The sequence below is a fragment of the Muntiacus reevesi genome, chromosome 1, assembly GCF_963930625.1.
Source record: "Muntiacus reevesi chromosome 1, mMunRee1.1, whole genome shotgun sequence".
Lineage (NCBI taxonomy): Eukaryota > Metazoa > Chordata > Mammalia > Artiodactyla > Cervidae > Muntiacus > Muntiacus reevesi.
Window position 1 is genome coordinate 186,509,937 of NC_089249.1, and position 27,876 is coordinate 186,537,812.

Here is a 27,876-nt window from a genome sequence, read left to right on the forward strand (position 1 = left end):
GGGGTGGCGCGGGGGGGCGCCCCGGACCTCCCCATCATGGCGGCGCGGCGGGGCTGTCGCGCTGAGGTCACGGCGGCGCGCCGGGGGGGCGGGGCGGCGGGGGGAGCGATTTAAAGGGACAATGTCCCCCGAGTGGTGGAGGCGGCGGCGGCTGCGGAGGCCGCGGCACCGGCACCGGGAGCGGCAAGGGCGGTAGCGGCAGCGACGGCCACACCAAAGAAGGGAGCGCCGAGCCCCGGCGCCCAGCCGGCGGCGCCACCTCCCCGGTGAGGCCCGGCCCGGCCTGGGGAGCCCGCGGGCGGGGCGGAGCCGGCACGGGGAGGGGGAGGCCCGGGCCGGGCCGGGCCAGGCGGGACCCCCCGGGGCGGGGGGCGGGGGCGGGGCCTGTAGGGGCGGGGCCTGGTCGGGGGCGGGGCCGCACAGGTTGTGGGGAGGAGCGGGGGTCTTGGGGCAGGTGTCCCCCCCCCCCACCTCGGCGCGTCCCGCGGGGTCTCCCGCCCCGAGGTGCACGGGCGGAGGGCGCATCGCGTGGACCCTGGCGCCCCGAGGGGTGTGCTGGCGCGGCGCCGCCACCACCCCTGCGACCCCCGGGGGCGTCCAGGAGGGAACCCCCTTCCCCACGCTGCCAAAGTGCTCCGAAGTTGCGGTCCCGCCCGTTCCCCGCGGGCAGTGCCCACCCGGTGGGCACCCGCAGGTGCTTCCTCGGGGCCTGGGCAGGGACCCCCACCACAACGGCCAGTCCACGGATAGGCCCCCTGGGAGCCCCCAGGCCCCCGAGGGCAGCGCCTGCAGCCAGGCCTGGAGCCCCGGCCCCGCCCCGGTTGCCTGGGATCGGCCTCCCTACCATCTCCCTGGGGAGGGCGCCTCATTCCTGCCCTTCACTTTCCGCCGTTACCTTGAAGGTATTTATAGGTGGAGAAGACAGCCCCCACCCCCCATGGCCTCCCCAGGGTCCTCATTTCTGGACCAGGAGCTCCATCCTTCCCTTTTGCCCGCAGACTGGAGAGATCTTGGGAGGGTGGGATGGAGGAACCCAGGCTGGGTATGCATGAGGGGTAAGGTTGGGGTGAAGCAAGAGGGTTAAGCCTGGGGTCACTTGCGGCTGAGTGTGAGGGTGAAAGGGTTAATGCTGGAGAACCCTAAGGTTGTGTGTGGACGGAGGGTTGGAGTGTGGGAAAAGTGAGGGGTAACTGATCCGGGCAACAGGAGTGAGAAAAGTGCAGGGGTAATGATGGGGGGACTTGAGACAGTGCATGGGATCAGAGTGTAGCAGTGCTGAGGCACGCGCATAGGATATGCATGTGCATGGAACTGAGTTCACAACTGGGAAAAGTGCAACCACGAATGAATGAAGGGAGGCATCTAGGAGAAGTAATAGGTTTAATGCTGCAAGAAAACAAGGTATCTGAGCGTGAATGCTGTAAAGTGGGGGAAACTGAGGCAGTGCAAAGAAAGGAGTTGTGGACGAAAGCCGAGGCATGCTGAGATTAGAGACCATTGAGATCAACGTGTAGGGATAGGGCCTCAGCACTATGGACTTGCTCATCTGTGCTTGGGGGGTAAACTGAGGCACCAAGCCACAAGGGTGAGGACAGGGGCTTCGAGGAAGGAGAAACTGAGGCAGAATCCCTTTCCAGCCTCCCCTGAGCACCTGTCTCTCTACCCCCTCCGCCCCCCCCCCCCCCCAGACCTACAATGCCTCACTGAGCCGGGCCAGCAGCTGAGTGGAGCCAAGCAGAAAGCATCTATGGATGGGCCCCTGGCAGGCGGCCTGGCCGCCCCAGATCGCCCTCGAGGCCCCGAGAGACTGCCTGGCCCAGCGCCGAGGGAGGACATCGAAGGTGGGGCCGAGGTTGCTGAGGGGGAAGGTTGCATCTTCCGGTCTACCCATTACCTGCCTGTCACCAAGGAGGGCCCTCGAGACATTCTGGATGGCAGAGGTGGCATTTCTGGTAAGAGGGTGGGCCCTGTGGCCCTGAGGGGAGCATCCAGCCAGGTCCCCAAGGCTCAGGGAGGGCCGAGTCACCCAGCCCATCAGGGGCTGAGTTGGGATCCTGATTCTGCCTGGGTTCAGAGCCTTTGCCTTCTGCTTAGTTGCCCACTTTACAGTTGTGAAAACAGAGGTCTCGGGAACTAATGACCTGACCAAGGCCCGCCCCGGTGGAGAGCAAGGAGCTGGGACTTGACTCAAGTCTGCCTGGCTTCCTTCTTTGAGTATACTAATGGGGTCCAGATGCTCAACTTAGCACCCCCGAGCTCCCCTCCCTGAACCCACCTGTTCTCCAGGTATGCCCCCATTCCCGTCAGTCTATTCCAGTTCCTTGTTGCTGCACCGTCTTGGTGAGTCCCACTTCTGAACCAGGGGCCCAAACAGCTTATGCCCCCTAGTGGCCGGGGAGAGACTGGGCAGTCAGGGATGACAGCCGGCCCTTTTTGCCTCGGTTTCCCAACTAAAGGGGATCTCACACCATCCCCACCTAAAGAGTTGTCATTCCCTCATTAAATACTCAGCAACTACCATGTGCCAGGCTGCATTCTAGCTGCTGGGGATACAGCTGTAAGCGAAAGCGACAAGAGTCCCTGCCCTCAGGGACCGGACGTTCTAGTAGAGGAGACAGACAACAGGCAACTGTGTAAATAACATACGGGCAGGTAGTGACAAGTGCTGTTAGGGTATTAAACAGAGTGTCAGGATCATGCCTGGGGGGACCTGGGAAAACCTCCCTGAAGGGTGGAATTTGAAACGGCATGTGCAGAGGCCCTATGGTAAGGAGGAGCCTGGTGTAGTCAAGGGCCAGGCAGGAGCCTGGTGTAACTGAAGAGTGGTGGGTGCCATGTAGGCTGGTGCACTCCGTTTCTCCCTTCATCTCCTTGGCCTGCTCTAAAGGCCTTGGTTTCTAGGACTCTCCAAGTACTTTATCATGGGTCTCCTATATGCCAAGCCCTTTATGTGATCATCTCCTGTCATTCTCAAAAGAACCGTGCGGGGTAACCTCGATTATCATTATCCAGCGTTAGAGATGGGGAAACTCAGATCCTAAAGTGTCAAGTCAATTTCCCAAGGGCCCACAGCCAGGCAGTAACCTGGCTTGACAGCCCACATCCTTCACCACCACCCTATGTCAGGGCATCCTTGACCTGCCCCAGCTCACCTTAGTGAGGCTCATGATGCTCAGTTACTTACAAAGCATGGAATGCTCACCTCCCTGGGGCTGGACACTGGTGCGCAGCCAGGGACCAAGCATACACTCCACCTCCGCCCCCGCTGGACCCTGCCATCTGGGGTCAGACAGCCAGACCAGCCACCAGCTGTTAAGACATAGTTGCAGAGGATGCAATGGGCAATGGCCAGGCTGGGGGACATCCCAGAGTCCTGGATGAGGAACAGTGAGTCAGGCAGGGGGCAGGGGACATCCAGACAGGGGCCTCCACACGTGCAGTGGTATAGAGGTGACTAGTGGTACCTGAAGGTGTCATGCAGGAGGACGAGAGGGCAAGACCCCTGCTCAAAGAACCATACCCTCCCCCAAACTGTTAGGAACCAAGGCCCAAAGAGAGGCAAGACCGTATCCCAAGTAATGCAGCTGACCAGGGCAGGTCCAGGACTTTGACTCTGTGGGAGTCCTGGGGAATGGACTTTGGGGCTTAGGGCCCTCTTTGGATCTGGCTCTGAGGAATTGGGCGTTCTGCTCTACCTGGCAGAAGTCCTAGGTCTGAGGACTTCCCTGGTGGTCCAGTGGTTAAGACTCCACGCTGCCACTGCAGAGGGCGTGGGTTCGATTCCTGGTCAGGGAACTAAGATTCCCATGTGCCATGTAGTGTGGCCAGAAAAAGAAAAATCGCAGGTCTGGAGAGAGGGAGAAAGTAGGTAGGTGGGTAGGTGTGTGCTCACTCCCCCGGGGAGTCCACCAGGGTCCAGGGCATGTGCCTGGGGAGGAGGCGGGGGTGTGGCTGCTGAGGGGGGACATGTCTACTCCTAATGGTACCGCTGAGCATCTGGGGCATGGGTCTAGGGCTTGACTTGGAGTAGGGTCATGGCCTGGAAGGTGGAGAGGTCCTGGGCTTCAGACAGAGTGTCTGCCCCACTGCCCTCTTAGCCCGTTCCACCCCGCCTTCCCTAGGCACCTGCCCTAGGAGTCTTGTGATGCCTATAAATAGGAACAGCCTCTGAGACTGCCATTCCATGCTGAAACCTGGGCCCTCCCTCATCCCTGCCTAGTCCTGGGAGCCCCTCAAGAGCACTCCTTGGAGGGGCTACCTCCAAACTCCTCCACCTAGATATGGATGAATCCACTGCCTCCTCTGTCCTCCATCATGGCTGTTGGCCTGGAGCCCCCGTGGCCTCACCTGCAGCCCCTCACCCAATGCTTGGCTTCTCTGTTTGGCCTCCTGGGTGCACCTGAAGCTTGGGGGGCTGGGATAGTCTATATGGATTTCTGAAGGATCTGGTGCACGCCTGGCATTGGGACCAGGGAGCAAAGGGCTGAGCAGTGCATATTCTCTGCCTTCATGGGGCCCCAGAGTGTGGAGTGAGTGGGCCTGAGGTTCTCAGTCAAGCCTCCACCTTCCAACTTGGGGGATGTCTGAGCCAACCCTGAACCCCAACCTGGGCAAACCGCCCTCCTCCCCCCCACTGCTGACTCTCTGGATTGAGCATTTATTCTGTGATCTTCCTTGGCACCCGTCACTGGCCCTTCGAGACTGCGGCCATAGCTGTTGCCCTTATATCGAGGAGGAAACAGGCTTGGAGCAAGAAAGGCATGCGCTTCAGTTTCCTGCTTGGCCTTGAACTGGATCTGTCTGACTCTGATGTCTAGATTCTTGGCCACTTTGCCAAGCTGCCTGGCTTGGGCTTCAAGCTGCTCATGGACATCCTTCTCATTTTCAGTTGCTCACTGTCAGACCCTCTCGGGGACCCCAGATGGCAGGAGCCAATGAGGGCCCCTCAGCACAGCCGTCACTGGGGGCTGGATCCAAGGTGCTTTGTCTGACCCATAGGGACTTCTGCACCCCCTCCCAGCAGTGGAGGCCACTGGATAAGCCCCCAGGTCCCCCAGGAGTCTTGGATACGGGACCCTGCTTGGTCTGCTTCCTCCAAAGCACCTAAAAATAGGTGCCTCACTGAAGCCGCTCAAACAAAGAGGCCAATACGGCCCCCTGGCTCGCGGAATTCTTAGACAACAGCAATCGCAGAACCATCGAATCTGGGACACTCGGAATCTCAGGAGCTTGGGGTCCCAGAATCTCAGAATCAGGACATCTGGACCCTCTGACTTGCGTGAACTGGCTGGCCTCTCCCAAGAAGCTGACGTCTGGGATTCTTGTGTTCTCAAGAGACACATTTCTTGGGGTCTCACTCCCTTAGCTGGTCCAGGCCTTCATTCCCCAAACCTTGAACCCTCTCCAGCACTCCCCTGACCCTTGCATCCGGGCTCAACCCTGACCTGGCCCTGCTCCCCATCCGCCTACCACAGAGCTTCTCAAAGGAAGGAGATTCTGCCCCCAAGGGACACTGTGGCCATGTCTGAAGACAATTTTGGTTGTCATGACTTCAGGTTCAAGGCTGGGGGTGGGGTGGCTCCTGGCATCTGGTGGGTGGAGGCCAGGGGTGCTACTGAAGATCCCACAATGCACAGGATGCCCCCTCACCCCAGAGAATGATTCGGCCCCACAAGTAAGCAGCACCACGTTTGAGAAACTGTTCTAAATGATGCAGACTCCTATATCCCCATCACACTCTCACCTCCTGGAGGCCACGTGCCAGTCATGTACCTTCTCTCGGGCTCCACAGAAAGACCCTTATGGCGGTGATCACAGCCTGCTGACCGCTACCCTCCACCCTCACCAGCTCTGAATTCTGTGGCCCCTGACAGTCGGCTCTCAATCTCCTGGGCAAATTGGAGAGTAGGGGATTGGGAAAAGTATCAGTACCAACCCCGGCGCTTAGCCCTCTTTCTGGACCATCCTCAAATTGGAGCTGACCCAGCAACTGCATCTGTTGGGCTCTGGATGGGGCACAAGATCCCCCAGTGTGTTAACCTTGGCCCCAGCAATTGGCCTGTGCCCCGACTGGCATGCTTGCCTGCATCAGGCAGGCGCGGCAGGCAGAGGAGGCACAGGCCAGGATTCCTGTGGTCACTCCAGGCATTGGCTCCACAGGCGGATAATGGAGAGTTGGCTCTATCTGTGTGAGGGTTCCTAGGAGGGATGCGATTCCAAGTCATAGGCCTGAAAGGGGGTCTGGGAGGCCGGAGGCAGGGACGGGCCCTCTGCAGCTCAGGCTCAAGGGCTCCTCACTCTTCATCTGGCAGCTATTGGTTGAGTACCTGCTATGTGCCTGGCACTAAGATGCTACAGTGAGCGAGGCCCCTGGGGTGGGGGTGGGTGGCTTATGTGCCAGCGGAGGACCCTGGCAATTTCAGAGAGTGCTATGGAAAGAAAAAAGGCAATGAGCGAGAAAATCACAGGGGCTCAGTTTTTAGCAGGTGGCCAGGGAAGTGTTCTCCGGGCGGAGGGAATAGCCAGTGCAAAGGCCCTGAGGCCAGAAAGAGTTAGGTGGGCTTGAAACTTCATGATCTGTCTCGGAAGAGTGAGAGAGGGGTGAGGAGGAGAAGGCGGTGAAGCTGGAAAGACCCGCAAAGGTCTGACCTCGCAGGGCCTTGCTGGTGGTAGTTGGGAATCTGGCTTTTATTAGAGGTATGATGAGAAACCAGGCAAGTTTTTACCAGGGTGTGACTTTAAAAAAAAAAAAAAAAAAAAAAGATCACCCTGGCTGCCAGGTGGGGGACAAAGAGAGGAAGACCAAAGGCAGTAAGCCCTGGTGGTCCCCTAGGAAAGCTAAGAGGACTCCTCCAGAGAAACCCCTTCGGGGCTCAGGAGTACAGAGGCCAGAGGCCTCTCAGGGGAGAGGGGTGGGGAGCCAGCTGGGCCCTTCCAAGGTGCCCGGTCGGGCTCCCAGAGCTGGGGTGCTGTGAAGGGCCCCGGCCAGGGGGACCCCAGCCCCTCAGGGTCTCCCCTCTCTGTTGCAGATGGGCAACCCCATCCTGGCCTCAGCGAAGCCCTTCCCCGTGCCACCTCCGCCACCCATCGGATCAGCAGCTGGTGAGTTGCCATGCTGGCCCTGACCTCAGGGAGGGCAGGGGGGCGAGCAGGACACACCTAGGCCCAAGAGAAGCCCCCAGGAATGAGACGGGGTCAGAAGGGAATCAGGACACCAGGCAGGAGGAGGTGGCTCCCCTCAGGCAAGCCCCTGGGTGCTTGCAAGGGGTGGTGGGAGGACTGGGATGAACACAGACAGTCAACTCTCATTATCCCTGCCGGGAGCAGGGCCAGAAGGCCAGGAGCCTGGAGGTTGGACCCTTGGAGTCCTGTCTCTGCCAGGTGACTCTTAGAATAAGGTTCGGCCTCTCTGAGTCTCAGTTTCCTCATCTGTAAATGGAATCCTTGTAGTGCGTCTCACAACCTCACCTCAAAGACCAGAGGGATGTAGCGTCGGAGCAGGAATCAACAGCAGTGCTGATGACAGCAACCTTTTATTAAATGGCTTGAAAGTGAAACTGTTAGTCGCTCAGTCATGTCCGACTCTTTGCAACCCCATGGGCTGCAGCCCGCCAGGCTCCTCTGTCCATGGGATTCTCCAGGCAAGAATACTGGAGTGGGTAGCCATTCCTTTCTCTAGAGAATCTTCCCGACCCAGGGATCGAACCTGGGTCTCCCACACTGCAGGCAGATTCTTTACCATCTGAGCCGCCAGGGAAGCCCCCTATTAAATGGATGGGCAGGCGCTAATGTGTAACAGCATCCATATTGGGATTAATAATAGCTCTCTGTTATTTAGTGCTTTCTGTACACTATGCTCTCAGTGCGGGAGCTTACCCCACTGAATCTTTGCCATAGCCCTGGAGGGAGTGGTCCCGTTAACCTGGAGGTAACCCCATGATTTCTGCTCAGTCTCTCAGTGGAACCCATCTCCACATCTGTTCCATGGGTGTGATTCATGGCCGCTCATGGAGGCAAGATCTTGAAAATGAGATAAATCGATCAGGAACAGTCATAGTAAGAACCCACATTGGTCGTGGGCCTACTGGGAGCCAGGCTTCAGGCCAAGTGAAGCGTTTCCCAGCACTGAGTTGTGTCATGTTCACCCTGCACTTCACGGGGTCAAGGTTCCCATTTGAAAGCTTGTGGTTGCTATAATTTAAATAAGCACCTGCAGCGTGTTAAGTTTTCTTTGATTACGAGTGTGAGAAAACTCCCTCAGTCACTGCACACAGGCACGGAAGCTGTTGGTTCTCGGGACTTGTCCCCATTTTTAGGGCTGGAAAACTGAGGCCTAGTGAGGTTGCCGCGTCTCCACTTTCCCCTCAAAGGAGGGCAGGTTCACTGGAGCCACAGGCTGAACAGGGCCTGACTCTGCCCTCCTCCCAAGACGGGAGAGGCAGGGAGGAAAGTGCATTCTCTTGAATGGTTCCTGCTGCCAAGTTTTACCAAATTTGCTGGAAAGAGGAAACTCAATGAACAAATCACTCCAATTTGGGGAGGACCAAGACAAAAAAAGCAGCCTGTGACATAACCAAAATGGGAAGGTCATCTAGGACCCTCCCAGGGGACAGATGAGAGTTGACTGTGCCATCAGACTTGGAGACATTCCTTGTGATCCCCGCTGTGGTCTCTGCACACTCCACACACACACACACACACACACACACACACACACACACACATACACACCCCCGCCCCCACCCCCCGCAGTGCAGCAGGGCTGGGTTCCATACACAAGTATGAACCCTGGGAACTGGATCTTGTATTTGACCCAACTGCTCTGGAAGGGTCCACACATACTCTCCCGACCACTCAACTGACACACACTTCCCACCCCTTGGAGGTGGCCCACGGGCTGAGTTCTCTGGAACCTGTCTCAGACTGCCTGGGAACCACCCCCACCCCCTCACTGTCCCTTGCCCAAGGAAAGGAAACCGAGGCCTGTGGCTAATCTGTCCCCATTGGCCCTTCCTTGCAGCTGCTGGGATGGAGGCAGCCTGGACTTCCAACCGGGCTCCCCCTCACTCCATCCCCTGGGCCACTACCCAGGCCCCCCGGATGGCCGGGGGCCCTGGGAGCACCCCCTGATTCAGGAGGCTGGGGAGGACCTCCCATCTGAGCAGAGGTTTGAGGACTCCGTCATCGTGAGAACCGTGAAGCCCCATGCTGAGCTGGAGGGCTCCAGAAGGTTCTTGTACCACCACCAGGGGGAATCGAAGGTATTTGAGAAGGTCCCCCGGGGCCGCCCCAGGTTCGACTGGCTGCAAGATGCAGACGAGGCAGTCCCACTCCAGGACATGGAGCTGGACATGGACTTGCCTCCCCAGCCGCCACCCCTCACCTCCTTCAGGACAGTGCTCGTGCCCGTAGATGATACCACGAAGACGTTGGATGGGCCAGTGGTGGGCACCAGAGAGCACCTGGCAGGCCTGGAGGGCCTGACCCAGCCGTCTGAGTGGAGCCTGCCCCGGTCCGCCTCAGAGGTGGCCACGCAGACCTGGATGGTGAACTCAGAGGCATCTGTGGAGCGGCTGCAACCGCTGCTGTCCTCCGTCCGGACAAGGCCCTACTTGTGTGAGCTCCTGGAGGAGGTGCCCGAGGGGGCAGCCAGCCCCGACGAGGACGAAGACGAGGAGCCAGCTGTGTTCCCATGCATCGAGTGCAGCATCTACTTCAAGCAGAAGGAGCACCTCCTGGAGCACATGAGTCAGCACCGCCGGGCCCCAGGCCAGGAGCCGCCAGCTGAGCTGGCCCCGCTGGCCTGTGGCGAGTGTGGCTGGGCCTTCGCTGACCCCAGTGCCCTCGAGCGGCACCGCCAGCTGCACCAGGCCTCCCGGGAGAAGATCATCGAGGAGATCCAGAAGCTAAAGCAGGTCCCAGGTGATGCGGGCCGGGAGGCACGGCTGCAGTGCCCAAGATGCGTCTTTGGCACCAATTCCTCCAAGGCCTTTGTGCAGCATGCCAAGCTGCACGTGCAGGAGCCACGGGGCCCAGCGGCCCAGGAGCCCTTTGGGGGCAGCAGCGGGGCAGGCAGCCCAGGCCCCGACGCCACCTCCCTCGCCTACCAGCCCTACGGAGACCCCTCGGGCCTCAGCGCCTGTGTTTTCTGTGGCTTCCCCGCGCCCAGCGAGAGCCTGCTGAGGGAGCACGTGAGGCTGATGCACGCGCATTCCCACTGGGAGGAGGAGGAGGATGCTGAGGCTTTTGAGGAGGAGGGCCCTGCCAGCCGGCCTGGCACCAGCCAGGATGCCTACACCCGATTCTCTGAGGCTACCGACTACTTTGGCAAAGCTGAGCCGCTCTTGGCCCCCACGTGGCGGGAGAATCCTGCTGGATACGACCCCAACTTGGCCTTTGGCCCAGGCTGCCAGCAGCTGGGCATGAGGGATTTCCCACTGTCAAGGCCACTCCCACACTGCTCAAGCCAGAGGCCCCTGGGAAGGCCAACCTTCCCCTCACCACTAGCATCCTCCGCCTACTCCTTACAGGCCAGCAGAAGCAAGAGTGCTGTCCAGCCTCAGGGGCTCCCAGCCCACCTGGAGGACCAGAGGCACCCATGGAGTGAAGAGGAAGAGGAGGAGGAGGAGGAGGAGGAGGAGGAATTACTGCTGGCCTCGGAGATGGACTTTCCCCCCGAAAACAGGGTCTTTGCGCCACCAGCCAGCCCTGGCCTCATCCCACAGCCAGCCCTGGAGCTGAAGCGGACATTCCGAGAAGCCCTGCAGACGGCGGGGGCCTCGCGGGCACAGCAGCAGCAGCTCTGCGGGATGGTGCCTATAGTGCTGGTGGCGAAGCTCGGGCCACGAGTTATGGCTGCGGCAACCAGGGCCCCCCCAAGGCTGCAGCCTGGGGAACTGGGGCTGGGGGGCGCCCACCCCCTGGACTTCCTGCTCCTGGACACGCCACTGGGCGGCCCTCTGGGGCTGGACCCATTCCTGGATGGGGACCCAGGGGTGGCACTGAAGCCTGAGGAGCGGAAATGCCCCTACTGCCCTGACCGCTTCCACAATGGCATCGGCTTGGCCAACCACGTGCGGGGCCACCTGAACCGTGTGGGCGTCAGCTACAACGTGCGGCATTTCATCTCCGCTGAGGAGGTGAAGGCCATCGAGCGCAGGTTCTCCTTCCAAAAGAAGAAGAAAAAAGGTAGGGTGGCTCCACTCCAGCACCCACCTCCCTCCGAGGCCAAGGCCGGGGAGATACACAGCTGGGCGGCTGAGTCCTGAACCAACAAACCCTCAATCTAAAGTTTCCTGTGGTGCCCAGCAGGGTGAAGGCAGGGAGCTGGGGCCAAGGTCACCGCATCAGAGGAGATGTGGGGACATCCCAACTGTCTGGCCCTTCCAGTAGCTGGAGTGTGGGCTGAGGAGTCAGCCCCAGGCAGAAAATATCATTGAGTCCTTCATTCGACAAATCTTTATTGAGTGAGGTCACCACAATGAACAGAACATGAGTCCCTGCCCTCCCAAGTGCAGTCCCAGAGGCATGGTGGGACCCTGGCTGACTTCAGAACCCCTGGGGCTGCCTGTGAGGTATGTGGATTCCCAGGCACCAAGGTTCTGATTACAGAGGTCTGTCTCCACATGAGTGCCCTGGGGAGTTCTGGCTGGCTGGCAGACATGGAGCCTACACAGGGAGGGGCTGGTATGGTGTTTGAGAGAGAGAGAGTGAGAGAGTGAGAGAGAGAGAGAGTGTGTGTGTGTGTGTGTGTGTGTGTGTGTGCAATGCAGGGAACAGGCAGGGGACTGACTGCCACAAAACTAGGCAGTTACAATGATAAGTGACCTGGGCTGTGATGGGGGCAGCTCGGGGAGGGGTGTGGGGAAGCCCAGAGAAGAATCCCCAACTCTGTCTAGGGGATCTGAGCAGATTCCCAGAGGAAGGCATCCCACCCATTGATCCATTGCTTCATTCAGCCAAGGTTTCATTGATAACACTGGGGTGATACAGACATGAGCTCTAGAGGAAAAAGGCTCATCCAAATGACTGCAAATCCATCCTGGAGAAGTATTTCTGGGGGTGAGGTCCCTGATGCTTTGAGCTGTGTGAAGGGAGACAGTAGAGGCCAGGAAGAGAAGGCTTCCTGAAGTGAGCAGATGTAGCAGGAGCCATGTACAGCAAAGAGCAAGGCAGGCATCCAGGGTGAGGACCCGCACTGGGCGTGTGATCCGCTGAGGGAGCAGCCCTGGGCACGGGGAGAGCGGAGGATGTAGAGTAACACCCGCCCCCACGACCCCTGCCCAGGCAGTCCATGTCCCCCCCCTCTCTCTCTCCACAGTGGCTAACTTCGACCCAGGCACCTTCAGCCTGATGCGCTGTGACTTCTGCGGGGCCGGCTTTGACACACGGGCCGGCCTCTCCAGCCACGCCCGGGCCCACCTGCGTGACTTTGGCATCACCAACTGGGAGCTCACCGTCTCACCCATCAACATCCTGCAAGAGCTGCTGGCCACCTCGGCTGCTGAGCGGCCCCCCAGCCCCCTGTGCCGTGAAGCCGGGGTGCCGCCTAGTGGCTTCCTGACCTCCCGCCGGCCCCGCTTACCTCTTACAGTGCCCTTCCCACCCACCTGGGCTGAGGACCCTGGGCCAGCCTACGGAGATGGTAAGGGGAGAAGGGGCAGGCAGGGCTAGAGCCCTGACCCTTCCCACGGGCCTGGAGGGATGGAGGAGTGGGAGGTGGGCCGCCACTCTGCTTTCCTTTAAGTGTTTTCAAGTCACTTTACCAAGTAGGTTGACTACTGTCCTGCCACTTAGGGGTCCTTTCTGTTTTACTCAGTCGCTGGGCCAGGGCTCTGTCTAGGTCCAGTTCCTCCCTGCCCTGCCTGACAGTGGTTGTAACAGAGGCTTACTGATCTCTTTACTAGGAGCCAGATACTCTCCTAAGCCTCTTGCAAATATGAACTCATTTATATCCTCATAACAACCCTTTAAAGGCAGGTGTTATTATCCCCATTTTACAGATTAGGAAACTGAGGCTCAGAGACCTTCATTAATATGCCCAAGGTCATACAGCTAAAAGCATGTGGCGCTGGAGTTTGAAAGCCCAGAAAGCATAAGCTTCAGAATCGCTGAGCTTAATGATGTCTTTTTCCTGGAGCAGCACTGTCTGGTGGAACTTTCTGAGACAATGGAAATGTTCTTTAGAGATTCATACTGCAGGGTCACCACTGGCCACATATGGCTGTTGAGTCAAAGGCAGTTAGTACAAGGTTAGTGGTGATCCAAGTGGACAGTGTAGATCTAGAGTTTACATTCTAGGTTTTCAGTGGTGCCTACAGTGTCCATCTGGGTTTCCCAGATGGCTCAATGGTAAAGAATTCGCCTGCCAACGCATGAGCCACAGGGACGCGGGTTAGATCCTTGGGTCAGGAAGATCCCCTGAAGAAGAAAACGACAACCATTCTAGTATTCTTGCTGGGATAATCCTGTGGACAGAGGAGCCTGGTGGGCTATAGTCCATGGGGTCACAAAGAGTTGGACATGACTGAGCGACTGAGCACACACGCATGCACTGTGTCCAGCAGCACTGATGACCCCTCCCTTAAGTGAGTGCTTGCTGTGTCCCAGGGTTTCATCTCACTTACACCTCAAAACAATTCCGTGGAGCTGAGGATTTCTGTGTTCCTGTCTTTTGGATAAGGAAACTGTGGGTCATCTGCTTTGCCAGAGCCATAAAGCAGCACAGCTAGACTTCTGAACACCATGTTAGGTGGTCTCGTCAGAGGCTTGGGATGATCCAGAAGTAATCTTTTGGTGAAGGAGCCTGGGGCTGGACTCCGTGGAGGAAGTGGAAATATGAAGGACTCAGCCTTACAAAGCCTCACTTTGTGGAAGTCTTTACTGAACCTTACAGGAGAAAAACTCAGCAGTGAGGAGAAAGTGGACTCTGAGGAATGGAGAAGGTTCCTGAACAGGGGAATTGTCCAGGGGCTGCTTGGGGCCAAGGGTTCCTTCTGTTTCTCCTACCTGGAGTTTTCAGGGTCCTGGGGTTCCCAGGTGGTGCTAGTGGTAAAGCACCCATCTGCCAATGCAGGCAGGAGACATAAAAGATGTGGGTTCAGTCCAGGGTGGCAACCCACTCCAGAATTCTTAGAATCCCATGGACAGAGGAGCCTGGCGGGCTACAGTCCATAGGGTCTCAAAGAGTTAGACATGACTGTAGTGACTTAACACACACACACACACACACCCAGATCTCTCTCACACACACACACACACACACACACACACACACACCCAGATCTCTGCCTTTGCTGGATCCAGTCCATAGGGTCTCAAAGAGTTAGACATGACTGTAGTGACTTCACACACACACACACACACACACACACACACACACACACACACACACCCAGATCTCTGCCTTTGCTGGATCCATCCATGAGACACACACACACACACACACACACACACAGATCTCTGCCTTTGCTGGATCCATCTACGAGACCCCTTACCAGTGAAGGACATTTGAGGGCCTGCAAAGGGAAGAGTGTGGCTGTTGAAGCCCCCTCCCATCCTTGCACTAGGAAGAGATTTGAGGCACAGAGAGAGGATAGTGGTTGGTTGAGGTCACACTTCAGAGAGAGGCAGAGTGGGGCTGTGACCTCAGGTTTCTTGCCTCTGTGAAGGCTATCCCCTAGGCACTCAGCTCACATATCTGGCTAGGTTTCTTGGTGTCTCAGTGGTGGTTGGGAGGTGCAGTTTGCTCTGAAGTTGGCTAGTTGCGGGTGGGAGTGGGGGAGGGGGTGAAGGAGGGGGACAGAAGCAGTTTATAGGCTCCAACCTTGGCCCCTTCTTTCTCTGACCGGAGTCCTGAATGTCAGCCTTACACCCTTTACTTGGCACCTGGTTCAGGCACCCAGGGGATGGCAACACGCAACCCGCAGCCAGGTTCTGTTTCTACCAGAAGACCAGTGTACCAGCCCCCAGCTAGTGCTGAGGAAGCTGACCATGTCACTGGGACAAAGGAGTTAGCCTGGTTCCACACTGGCCCTGTCCTCGGGGGCTTAGGGTTATGATCAGTCTTTCAGTGAACATGTTGGGGGTGAGGGTGTTAAGGAGTGGTTGAGACGATCCTAGAAGCCTTGAGGAACGATGTCCAACAGTCTGGCCAGGTCTGGCCACCAACCACGAGAAGCGGCCATCCTTAGAAGGATCTCCCATGCCTCCCAAAGTGGGCTGTAGGAAGCAGACTCCAAGTTGGGGGCGGGGCAGTGGTCAGATGCTGGTCCCACTCAGCTGTCAAGTAACAGCTGGGGGCAACCCGTTTAGTTTGGGGAAGGGAGAAACAGGTTGCGCTTGAAATGTGGTGCCGGCCTTGTGGGGAGTTCAATAGAATTGCCAGATAGCGCCGTCAGGGGACAGCTGGATGCCAGCATGATGTTGGGGGATCCTCCTGGTTGGGGATCAGGTGTCTTCCAGGATTCCTGACCCGGAGGGGAGACTTCCAAGGAAGGGAATGAAACGGTGTCCCCGAGCAGGTCCTGGCTCCGCCCGTCGGGCTCTAGGAGCCTGGATGCTGTTAAGGCGAATGCGTGTGGTCGGAGGATTCCCATCGTAGTCTTAGAGATGTCCAGGGTACGGGGAGAAAGTCTCGGCCCGTTGAGAGCAGGCTAGGGCAGCAATGCTGGCAGCCGCTAGTAGCACTGCGTGCGTGAGTGCGCGAGCTCTCCTCTGGTCGGGCGGGGACGAGGGTTTCGTTCGCGGTGCTCGGCGCTCGGCTGGCCGCCCTGGGCGCACCCCGAGGGGTGGGGCGGAGCGGAGCAGGCTCCGAGGCGGCGGCACTCGGCGTTCGGCTGCTCTCGCCTGGGGCGGCCGCCCCGCGTGCGCCGGAGCCAAGATGGCCGCCTCCACCGCCCAGTGCCGAGTGACAAAAGCGGAGAGCAAGGCGGCGGCGGGGCCGCGCGCGGGGGGCGCCCGTGAGCGCGCGCCCGCGGGGGCGCCCCCGCCGGGCCCCCCGAGTCCGGGCCCCGCGGCTCTTCCCGCGCCGCCGCCGCCGCCCCCACCCCCGCCGCCGCCGCCGCCGCCGCGGGACGGGCCCAAGGCCGAGCCGGAGCCGGGGCCCGGGCCCGCGCCCGCGCCGGGTAAGAGCCCGCGCCGGGGAGGGTGCGGGGAGGGCAGAATTAGCGTCCCGCCCGCCCCCTGCTGCAGCCGCCGCCCCAGACACCCGCCGTCCAGTCTCCGGGACTTCCCCTCCCCCCAAGCGCTCCAGTCGCGGGGACCCTGGGCCTCCTGTCGCGGCTCGCAGGGTCCCGAGCTTCAAAAACACTCTCCGCCGCCACTTTGCGGAATCCTCACCCCATCTGACAGATAGCCACTAAGCTCCTTGGAGCCCCTGGTTTGTGTCTCACCGCAGCCTCTGTTCCTCCGGCGCGGAAACCGACTCCAAGTCACTTCAGTCTTGACACGGTCGCTGCCCCGACTGACAGATGCGCCCACTCCACCCGGAGACTTTGACAAAGTCCTCGGCGTCCCAGGCGCCCACCCCCGCCGAATCCCAGCTTCCTTTCTAATTGCCTCTGTAGGACTCAGACTTCAGACTGAGCCGGGGACCTACCTGTCCGTGGCCCCCACCCCCATCCCCGCTGCCCATAACACGGAGCACCTCCAGGACCCCATCTGACGCACCGTTCCTTCATTCTGACCTCTCTCCTTGCTCTGAACGCTAAAACTCGGACTCAACAGGCCTGTCAGGCCCCTTTCTCTAAAAAAATTTGACCATGAAAACTCACCTTTGATTCCCTGTCCTCATCTTACCCAGAGAAGCTTTCCAGCTTGCTGGATGCCTCAGAAACTTCTGAGAAAGTTCTGTGATTCCCATCCTCACTGTCCCCAGTCAGGCCCCCGGCTGTTCCAGGCTCCCAGTTCTTACCTTTACCCTTTCCTTGGGCTTAGCTTGTGATAAGAAGACCACCCTAAGGCCCCTGAAGTTGTCTTGCCTGGTGGACTTCCCCACAAGTCTCAGGGACCCTCCCTTCCAGTCCGGTGCTGCCTGCCTCTGTGGCCTCTGACCCTGGCCTTTTCTTTCCGAATTCCCCTTCTGACTGCCACCTACCTGTCCCCCAAGACTGACAGATGCTCCGCTCCGCAGAGAGGATCTCTCTGCCAGAGACATCTCTCTGCCCAGAGAGGTCTTTTCTCTGAGATTAGCACCGCGGCCGGTGACCTATCTGTGCTGTGGTAGGTGGAAGCCGTTCCTAGGCTGTGCTGTCAGTTGGCGGCCTCGACATCCCTGCGTCGTATCGGAGCTCGGGGTTATGGATGGAGCCTCAGCTTTCATGGGGTGAGCTGCGTCCCAGAGTGAGAGCAGGCACCAAGGATGAGGAAGAAAGCTCCCACTGCCACCAGCCCTACGCCCCTGGCCGTCTGTCCTCACAGGGGTAGACATCCCACGCCTTACCTGGGCTGAGCCTGTCTTCCCAACCTCACAGGCTTGGGTTCTGAGGAAAACGCAATGGTGGCCATGGACTTGGGCTCCCCCCCGCTTCACAAGAAGAGCCTGCCTGTCCCTGGGCCCCTGGAGCAGGTGGCCAATCGGCTGAGCAGCAAAATGGCTGCAGAGGTTCCTCATGGCAGCAAGCAGGAGCTGCCGGACCTCAAGGGTGAGTGGTGCAGGTGACAAGGGTGCTGGCCAGGCTGGTCATGCTCTCAGGGAGCTCTTGGGCTGGAGGGTTAATGGGGGTGGGGGGGCCCTAGGTTAGCCACAGCTCTCTCTCACATCTCATGGTACCAAGGAGACCCCCAGCTGTCTTCTTTCATGAGTTATTGCTGCCACGGGCATGCTTGGCCTCAAGCCCTGGTCAGGGGAGGAGCATCCAGAGAGACAGTGGGCACGGTCATCAGGAGCGCACCCCCAGACCCAGTTCATTTGCTGACTTTGATCGTTGGTAGCTATCTGATTTTTTGCATGAAATTGCCTTGTCTGTCCATTGATTCTCAGGTCGTTACTCAGTAATGGCAGGCACTGTGCTGGACCCTTGGGATGTCAGAGATGCAAAACAGACCTGGTCTTTGTCTTTGGGGGTCACTGCCGTTGGGGGGCAGCAAGGCAGAGGAGTAGAGATGAGGGCTCTGCAGGAAAAAGTATGCAGACAGGGCTGCACGGAGACCATGGCTGAGGCCCCCAGCCTAGCATCTGGGGCACAAGTTAAAGTGTGTGTCTAGCAGGTCAGCGTCTGTATGAAAACCTGTTGCCAGGACACCCTGGTATATTAGAAATGTTAACAGCATGCCACTGGCTGGACCACCAAGGGCTTTGCCTCCCGCTGTGTGCCTTTGGGCACAACTCCTCCTCCCCCCTCTCTCTGAGACTCAGTTTCCTATATTTGAAAACTGAACAGGCTAAATTCTGCCTCATTAGGATCATTTTTAGTGTGGGAGGGGTTGACGGAAGCCAGGAGCCTGGGTGAGCGGGACCCCAAGGGGAGGGAAAATGGGAGAGCAGAGCCTGTGCAGCTCACAGACAGCTCTCCCGGCCTTGGTCTCACCCTCCAGCCCAGAGCCTGACCACCTGCGAGGTCTGCGGTGCCTGCTTTGAGACACGCAAGGGCCTGTCCAGCCACGCGCGCTCCCACCTGCGGCAGCTGGGAGTAGCTGAGTCGGAGAGCAGCGGTGCCCCCATTGACCTCCTCTACGAGCTCGTGAAGCAGAAGGGCCTGCCTGACACACCCCTTGGGCTGCCCCCAAGCCTGACGAAGAAGTCCAACTCGCCGAAGGAGATAGTCGCTGGAGCCCCACGACCTGGCCTGCTCGCCCTGGCCAAGCCCCTCGATGTCCCTGCTGTCAACAAGGCCATCAAGTCGCCTCCCGGCTTCTCAGCTAAGGGCCTGGCCCACCCGCCCAACTCCCCTCTCCTCAAGAAGGCATCGCTGGCCCTGGCGGGCTCCCCTACCCATAAGAATCCTGAGGACAAGAGCCCCCAGCTGTCCCTGAGCCCCCGGCCAGCCTCTCCAAAGGCCCAGTGGCCCCAGTCTGAGGACGAGGGGCCTCTGAACCTCAGTGAGTGCGGGTCCTGGGAGCCGAGGGAGGGGCGGGGCCTCAGGCTGGGCTGTGGGGCTCGGGTGGATACAGTGGGGACCTTAGCACCAGCGCGTCCTGGATCGGCTGGGTCAGAGCGTGTTAATCAAGGTGCTGTGTCTCCGGTTGGGTGTGTTACCTGTCTCCCATTTCACTTTGCCGTTCCTCCCCGTGGAAGTCTCGCAGTGGCTACTAAGCTTGCCGGGGTCATCCTTGCCCCTTAGGGCCGCCTTTGACCTTCTCTGGGCCTGAGGGTTGGGGCAGTGAAGGTGGCCAGGGACCCCATGGGACACCTGGGGTCCTGCAGGTAAACAGGCAGTCCACTAGCCAGGGGGGCCCATGCTTGGCCCTGTCTTCACATCCTCTTGTTCCTGGTGTCCTTTGCAGAGGTACCTCCGTGCCCAGGGCTGGAACTGTACCTCTAGGGCTGCCTGTGGGCATGGCAAAGAAGGGCTTGGGAAGCAACTCCCAGGCGTGGTGAGCAGACTTAACAAAGGGGATCTCTTAGGAATTCAGACCTCCCCGCACAGTTGTGGGCCTCAGGCTCTGAGAGTGAGCCTAGGGTCTGGCCCCCTCCCCCTCAGTTGCACCTCACGTTCTAATGAATCTGCTTCCACGGTCTTCTGTGCTTCCAGGAGCAAGGGTCTGAGCAGGTGTGCCCTTGGTTGTGTGATGCCTGGCAGCCAGTGTGCCCCTGCTTTGGTCACCTCCAGCCCAGCCTGCACAGCTTCCACGGCTGAGCTACCTGGGAAGGGGGCCTGGAAGCCTGAGAGTGTGTCATTAGAGCTGGGCCACTGCCTCTCTACGCTGCGGTCTCTGTAGCCGTAAGCTCTGTATACTCACCTTGATGCCAAAGGCCTAGGCAAGGAACATGACTTTCTCCTTCCCCAAACCTCATAAATCCACGGCAGCGAGTCCTGGACTGCCAGCAGCCTGGGCCGCAGAGATTCACAGCAGGCCTCCCGCCTCAGCCCCGGAGGGCCAGCCGAGGTGGCGGCCGTGAACCGCCCCCCTGTGTTTTGTCTCCGCAGCTTTAGATAGTGACGGGGGCAGAGAGCTGGACTGCCGGCTGTGCGGTGCCTGGTTTGAGACCCGCAGGGGCCTGTCCAGCCACGCCCGCGCCCACCTGCGCCACCTGGGCGTCAGCGACCCGGATGCCAAGGGATCCCCCATAGACGCGCTCCACGGGCTCATCCGGAGGGCCGGCGTCCAGACCCGCCTCCCACTCGGGCGGGGCGCCCTGGCCCTGCTGGGGCGGCCGCCTCCCGCTCCTGCGGCCCTCTCCTTGCCCCTCCCCCCACCGCCGGCCAAGAGGGCCAAGCTGAAGGCCAAGGGTGCGGCCAGCCCCTGGGGGAAGCAGGACCTCCCGGCCGCCGCAGCCGCTGGCATTTTCTGGGCCTCTGATGTGGAGCCGTCTCCTCTCAACCTCTGTAGGTTCTCGCTTCAGCCGCCCCCGTCCTCCCTGCGGGCCCTGGAGCCCCTCCCAGGGTGGGGAGTCACAGCCCTGCCCCTCCTCCTTCCCTGCTGAGGCCGGGAGTGGACAGGGGCCCTTAGCAGTGGCCCAGTTCTGCCCAGAGATCTTGCTGGCCATTGGCTGCTAGGCCTTCTCTCTCGGCCTTTGACCTTCCCTCAGAATGAAGGCCAAGGGTGGGGTGCTGCCTCTTGGTATAGAAGGTGCCCATGGTTGCCCCTGGTCTGGATGGCAGGGCTACCACTTCCTGCCCCCATCCCAGTTGGGACCCTCAGAGCTGTGGCGTCTTGGTTCTATCCTTTTTCCACCAGGACCCAGGGCCCACAGGCTCGCTCTAGAGCCTCCCTGTGCTCCTGCCGGGTGTCTGCCCCTCACCCCCACCCCACTCCTCAGTTCCCTCCCTTGCACTTACCCTCCATCACCACCCCAGTCCCTGGACATGCTGCTGTCCACGCCCAGCCGACCAGGAAACCCACAGGTGATGATCCTAACAGTGCCAGTGAAGCTAACCGCCCCTCTCTCCTGCTGCAGCCTCGGGCCCGGAGCCGGCACGCGACATCCGCTGTGAGTTCTGCGGAGAGTTCTTCGAGAACCGCAAGGGCCTGTCGAGCCATGCCCGCTCACACCTGCGTCAGATGGGCGTAACCGAGTGGTACGTCAACGGTTCACCCATCGACACGCTGCGGGAGATCCTCAAGAGACGGACCCAGTCCCGGCCTGGCGGACCCCCCAACCCATCAGGGCCTAGCCCCAAAGCTCTGGCCAAGGTGGTGAGCAGCGGAGGTCCTGGCAGCTCACTGGAAGCCCGCAGCCCCGCAGACCTTCACCTCTCACCCCTGGCCAAGAAGTTGCCGCCAGCACCAGGCAGCCCCCTGGGCCACTCACCAACTGCCTCTCCTCCTCCCACGGCCCGGAAGATGTTCCCAGGCCTCTCCTCACCCTCCCTGCCCAAGAAGCTGAAGCCTGAACAAATGAGGGTGGAGATCAAGCGGGAGATGCTGCCGGGGGCCCTTCATGGGGAACCGCACCCATCCGAGGGTCCCTGGGTGGCACCTCGGGAAGACATGACCCCCTTGAACCTGTGTAAGTGTGACCCTGGGGCAGGACAGGGAGAACAGGTAGAGGGGTCTTCCCCTCACTTCCCTCAGGGGTACCCGGAGCACCCAGAGTTGAAATGGAAAAGGAAGTACACAGGTCCAGAGGACAAGGGGCTAGCCGAGAGTTCCTGCTACGCAGACCCCCCAGCTGAGTGAGCTGCTGCTTGATGATTCTTCATTCCTGTGAGGGATGCAGAATTGTGTCATTAGGCAGTGGTAAAGAGATTCTCTCTGCCATCTTTGATTGATTGGTAGTGGCTACTATCCAGATTCCTAGGGGAAAAAAACACGTTTGTAGGGATCAATCGGTGATGTCTGCCATGGCCAGGAGTGTAAGTGCTGGAAATGGGTGTCTTTCTGATATGCCCCGTCACTAAGCACTTGATGTTTGGAGTTCAGGTTAAGGTCTCAGCTGCTCCAGAGTCTAACAATATGTGACTTCGGACAGTTTCCTCTTTTGGAAGATGGAGATGCGCATGCTCCCAACGCTATGGTTTTCCGAAGTGGTGTAAAGCCCTTAGCTTTAACGCTGAAACAGCTCCGTGTATGCAGTAGTTGTAACATCCCTATTACAGCAAGCAAGAGTGCTCCCCCCTCGAACTGTCACTGTGTTCATTCTGCTCCAGTTGGTTGAGCTGCTGTGTGCCGAGCAGGTAAGGACGGCCCAGGCTTCTGCCTTAGTGCTCACATGCGTTCCACGACTGCTGTAAACCACATGTTTTGAATTGCTCCTGCTTTAGATCCCAGGAACACAAGAGAGGTGGTTTCCATCTCCCATTTTGCAGAGGAGGAAACTGAGACTCCCAGCTTCACACAGGGAGTCACAGCCAAGCTTGCAGCTGAGTCCAGGATCCAGGGAGCCCTTGCCCCTCAATCCATCACAGTGTCATAGGGAGTAATCGTGAAGCCAGCTAGAATTTGAGGTGACAGAAGCAGCAGAAGGGCTGGATCATGTACTCAAGGGCCTCTGGAGGCAGATGAGGGAGCGGGTCCATTCAGGTCTGGGACTGCATGGATGGGCAGCGGGGCACTTAACACTGACCTTGAGCTTGGAGGCTTCCTGCCAACAGCCGCGGCCTCCCTCTCCTCCCCCTACCCTGACCCACTGCAGCATCCCGGGCAGAGCCGGTGCGTGACATCCGCTGCGAGTTCTGCGGCGAGTTCTTCGAGAACCGAAAGGGCCTGTCAAGCCACGCACGCTCACACCTGCGGCAGATGGGCGTGACCGAGTGGTCCGTCAACGGCTCACCCATCGACACGCTGCGGGAGATCCTCAAAAAGAAATCCAAGCCATGCCTCATCAAGAAGGAGCCGCCGGCCGGCGACCTGGCCCCTGCCTTGACCGAGGACGGGCCCCCCACAGTGGCCCCTGGGCCCATGCAGGCCCCCTTGCCCCTGGCACCGATGGCTGGCCGGCCAGGCAAACCCGGAGCTGGGCCAGCCCAAATACCCCGCGAGCTCAGCTTGGCTCCCATCACTGGCACCAAGCATTCGGCCCCCAGTTACCTGGGCTCCGTGGCAGGCAAGCGGCCCCTGCAGGAGGACCGCCTCCTCCCCGCAGAGGTCAAGGCCAAGACCTACATCCAGACTGAACTGCCGTTCAAGGCAAAGGCCCTCCACGAGAAGACCTCCCACTCCTGTAAGCAGTGGGCGGCAGGGTCCAGGGAGGGCGTCTGCCAGGGCCTGTCGGGCTGGGCAGTGCCGTGCCGCTCGGCCCCCCGTGGGGGTCAAGGTGCCCGTGGGAGGCGGGACTGACTCTCGACCCGGGCAGTGCCTTCTGGGTCCCCCTGCTCCCTCGGGGCTGGGGCTCAGCAGCACCCCCTCTGCCTGCAGCCACTGAGGCCTGCTGCGAGCTGTGTGGCCTTTACTTCGAAAACCGCAAGGCTCTGGCCAGCCATGCCCGGGCACACCTACGACAGTTCGGCGTGACCGAGTGGTGCGTGAATGGCTCCCCCATCGAGACGCTGAGCGAGTGGATCAAGCACCGGCCCCAGAAGGCGGGCGCCTACCGCAGCTACATCCAGAGCGGCCGGCCCTTCACCAAGAAGTTTCGCAGCGCCGGCCATGGCCGCGACGGTGACAAGCGGCCGCCCCTGGGGCTGGCTCCTGGGGGCCTGGCTGCGGTGGGCCGCAGTGCTGGGGGTGAACCAGGGCCCGAGGCTGGCCGGGCCGCCGACAGTGGTGAGCGGCCTCTGGCGGCCAGCCCGCCAGGCGCTGTAAAGGCGGAGGAGCACCAGCGGCAGAACATCAACAGTGAGTGCTGGTGGAGGAGGGTCACGGGCTGCCCCCGGGCCCTCTGCTGTGCATTTCCCCTCAGATCACGATCCCAACCACCCTCCTGTTCAGCCATCCACCCTTCATCCCGCCTGTCCCAAGGTCCAGGAGGTGGCCAGTCCCCAGCCATCCTGACTTAAAATTCCCACAGCATCTGACCCTCACTCGCTAAAGGCAGGAACCTCTTCCGGGGCCTTGCCCTCTGGCTCATCTCCCGTCCCTCCCCCCTCGCTTTTCCCCACCTCAGAATTTGAGCGCCGGCAAGCCCGCCCTCCAGATGCCGCTGTGGCCCGGGGCAGTGAGGAGGCCAGTGACCTGCACCAGAAGCTGGAGGAGGTGCGGCAACCTCCGCCCCGGGTCCGACCAGTTCCTGCCCTGGTGCCCCGGCCCCCCCAGACGTCACTCGTCAAGTTTGTGGGCAATATCTACACCCTCAAGTGCAGGTATGCAGCCCTCCCCTGGGGGAGGGAAGGAGACCACCCGCCCAGGGCTGGGCCCCCAGAGCCTCTGGGCCAGACTGGGGTGTGGCTGGACCCAGAGTAAGGGATCCTCACAGCCAGCGGTACACCTTAGCCTTAGGCCCAGACCTTGAGCTTTATAGCCAGCAAGACCTGGGTTCAGTTGCGGGCTCTGACGCACGGTTTAGTGACCTTGAGCATATTTCCTGCTCCATACCTCAATATTCCCAACCATAAAACGGGATTGATAACAGACCCACCAAATAGACTTGTTAGGATTAAAAGTTGCATAGTTACAAAACACTCAAACTGTACCTGCCACATGGTAAGCAGTTGGCAAGTGTTTGCTGGATTAAAGGAAAAAAGATAGGTCTTAGTTCATTGTTAGCAAAGTCCACGCATCCATCAGTGTCCAGGAAACTGAGAGTTCGGGATGCGATGTGCCTGCCTCAGGCCACACAGGCCAAGTCAGAAGTAGGATTCAAACCCATGACTCAGAACTGTGAACTTGGGTTCTGGATTTGAGGCTGAGAGGGTGAGGGGCGGGTGAATTGGGAGTGTGAGTCAGGCGGGTGGGAGTTAGTGCCCAACCCCCCTTTCCCTAGCTCCCATCCTTTTCTCCTGGGGCCTGGCAGGGTTGCATTTGCTTCCCTGGGGTCCCATTCCGTTTCAGAGCACATGCTTTAGTCACCTGGCAGAGGTGTTTGGGAAGCTCAATGACGCATACCCAGCACCTGAGCTAGCAGACTGCCCTGAGCATAGAGCGGTCTCTCCAGGGGACCCTGCCATGATCCTGTGATGGATAGAGGTAGCTGTGCGTAGGAGAACACCTAACTTCTGGGTCCCCCTTCCCTCACATCCTGGGCTTGCGTTGTTCACAAGGAGTAGCAGCAGGGGTGCCTGATGCTCAGGGTGCGGCCAGGGCTGTGGTTCTGCCTCTCCTTACTGCTATGGCCACTTCTTCCTCTCTCTCTTCCCCGCGCCCCCTGCAGGTTCTGTGAGGTGGAATTCCAGGGGCCCCTCTCCATCCAGGAGGAGTGGGTGCGGCACTTACAGCGGCACATCCTAGAGATGAATTTCTCCAAAGCGGACCCCCCGCCGGAGGAGCCTCAGGCCCCACAGGCACAGACAGCTGCGGCAGAGGCACCCTGACACAAGCATTCCAGAACCCCTCTCATGCCGCCTTTCTCTCCTTTTTCTCCTCTCTCTCCGCCCTCTTTCTTTTCTGTTTCCAAAGGAGCAAGCCAAAACCTCAAACCGGCACCTTTCACGGGCCGGGCACACTACAGCCGGGGCACCGGAAGCCAGCTAGCCACCCTTCCCCTAGCCCGAGGACTCTGGGGCCACACACAGGGCATCTTCCTCCAGTCTACACCCACCCGCCCACTTGGTTCAGCAGCGGCGGTGGCCAGGTGTCTGGCGGCAGCCAGTCCGTTCACAAGGGAGGAAGACCAGCATTCTCCCACATCCAGCAGCCAGGCGGGCTATTTTTGCCATCTGTGGCCACTTGCAAAGACCCCAAGGACCCCTGTCCTGGTTCCCTCTTGCCCATGCCCCTGTGAATATCCTCTCACACACGCACGCACGCACTCACGGACCTCGTGAGACCCGGGAATCGGCCCCAGCCCTCCAGTTCCCAAGTCGAACGACTACCACGTCACGCCACGGTGCTTGCTCAGGAGAAGGCACGCTCCCTCTGCGGCCCTCTGCCGGGGCCTGGGAGCCCCCCACCTGAGCCCACAATGCCACGGAAATCCTTGTTGGCCGCCTCCCCCTCATCCCTTGCAAGAGGGGCCTTCCCAGCCAGGAAGAGCTCAGAGCTGACAGCTGCCTCCTGCCGTGTCAAGGCCCCCCCCCCCCCCAGAGTCTTGGGGGCTCTGGGGCCTGGGAGTGGGTGGGGGTGGGACTCTCCTTCCCCACCCTCACCCCCCCTCCCTCTTTTCACTGTTGCTTTCTATGTATAGCTCCCTAGACCTTTCACTTTTTTAAAAACGCATTTTGTGTAGAGAATAAGGAACGTGGATCTTTTTATTTTGCAATCCTGGGCCAGCTAGAAACTGGGAGCCGATTGCCCTTTTAACTTTTTTCAGTGGCCACATTTTGGTTATCGATGTACCTAGAAGTATGTAAATTAGATTAAATTTCTCTTCTGGAAACACCCCGGGGCAGGCGGCCAGCGTTGTGTTTTTCTGTCGAGTGGACAGGCTGGCATTGTCTGTCTGGCAGCCAGGGCTGGGATCAAGCCACCTCCGCCAAAAGCCCCTGGAAGTCCTGGGTTTTCCTGTTGGCCGCCAAGCCCACCAGACCTGTCTGGGGATGAGCCCAAGTTCCCAGCTGTTGGCCCTCCATGGCATAGTTGGTGGTTGGGGGAGGGGGCGGCAGGTGGGATTCTGGCCAGCTGGTGTGGCAGCTCTCCTGTGAGCCAAGGAGAGGAACCAGAGCTCTGGGCAGCTGGTCTGGGAAGGGAGCCAGGATTGAGCTGTGACTGAGGCCTGAAGGGCTCTCCGAGGGCAGGAGCTGTCCATTGAGGGTGTGGGGAACTTCACTGGGGTGGGGGTGGGGGGAGGGCCAAGCGCACAGCTGCTGGGACCGCCCTGCCTTCAAGACATGTGACCTGTGTAGAGAGATACACAGGCACCCTGAACCCAACTAACACAAGGGGGAAAAAGAGCTGCTGGCTCCTTTTTGTTGTTATTTATTTTCTCATTCTGCAAATGTTTATTGAACGTTTCTGAGATTTTTAAGAGATTTTGTTGGCTGCTCCTTCTTGTTTATTGGATGTTCCTTCTTGTTTATTGGATGTGATTTTTTAGCTCATTATTTTCACTTAACACAGCCAGGGGCTGGAAAGTCGGAATGACCTTCTGGGGCAGAGGCCTCTCCTACCCCAACCCCATTATCCTGGGCCCCCAACCATGCTCCTGACTGGGAAGGGGGGACTCAAGCTGTGACAATACGTACACCCCACCCCCCAAGGGTGGTCTTGGCCTGCACACTTGGCTTTTCTGCTCCTATGACATCAGGACACACATCTTGCCTGCCGGGGGAGGGCCTCTACTACTCATGTCTAACCAGTGCTGCGGTTGGGCCTGTGTGAGACTTTGAAAATTGGTAGAGACTCTCTTGGAATGAGATCTGACCCAAAGGCCTCGTTCAGCTTTTTATAGGTTTTTTTAAAAAAAAAAAAAGAATAATTTTAAAAAGTGATGTAAGCTGGATGGACGTAAAGAAAAAGTTCAAACTATACAAGAACTTAGAAAGTAGGTCCTCTGCCACCCACAGTGATGCCACGATAAGGGCCAGTCCTTGAAAGGGTTGAATGCTATTCTTGACACACAGGAATCTTTCCCTAAAACTTGTGGTCACATTCTCGTAAGCAGTTCTACTACTTGTCTCAGAGGCAGAGCATTAGATATTAATGAAGTCGACATATGAGGGTAAAATATGGCTGTGGTACATGCCACAGGAGGAAGGAAGGAGAAGGAAGCTATGGGATCCAGGAGAGGTGTCCTGGGGCCAT

General features: G+C 59.2%; 1 protein-coding gene across 9 annotated transcripts; it reads left to right on the plus strand.

Annotated features, from left to right (window-relative positions):
- Nucleotides 1-129: 129 nt before the first annotated feature.
- On the plus strand, nt 130-26,512 carry WIZ (WIZ zinc finger). Of its 9 annotated transcripts, XM_065917543.1 has the most exons (13): nt 130-266; nt 1,689-1,952; nt 7,029-7,101; nt 9,020-11,187; nt 12,320-12,643; nt 17,472-17,642; nt 18,535-19,038; nt 20,088-20,486; nt 21,059-21,610; nt 22,736-23,263; nt 23,458-23,877; nt 24,146-24,341; nt 25,349-26,512. In XM_065917543.1, the coding sequence occupies exons 2-13, from the start codon at nt 1,748-1,750 to the stop codon at nt 25,506-25,508; spliced, it is 5,700 nt and encodes a 1,899-aa protein (XP_065773615.1). In that variant the 5' UTR covers nt 130-266; nt 1,689-1,747; the 3' UTR covers nt 25,509-26,512. The 9 variants fall into 9 exon arrangements, with proteins under 9 accessions (XP_065773615.1, XP_065773617.1, XP_065773616.1 ...); XM_065917545.1 differs by lacking the exon at nt 20,088-20,486; XM_065917544.1 differs by lacking the exon at nt 17,472-17,642.
- Nucleotides 26,513-27,876: the final 1,364 nt, after the last annotated feature.

Bases quoted from the DNA above. Each gene is read 5' to 3' on its own strand.
- WIZ (XM_065917543.1), top strand. From the start codon at position 1,748: ATGGATGGGCCCCTGGCAGGCGGCCTGGCCGCCCCAGATCGCCCTCGA. The intron at 17,643-18,534 runs GTGAGTGGTGCA...CTCACCCTCCAG, and splicing joins GGAGCTGCCGGACCTCAAGG to CCCAGAGCCTGACCACCTGC. The intron at 23,264-23,457 runs GTAAGCAGTGGG...CTCTGCCTGCAG, and splicing joins CGAGAAGACCTCCCACTCCT to CCACTGAGGCCTGCTGCGAG.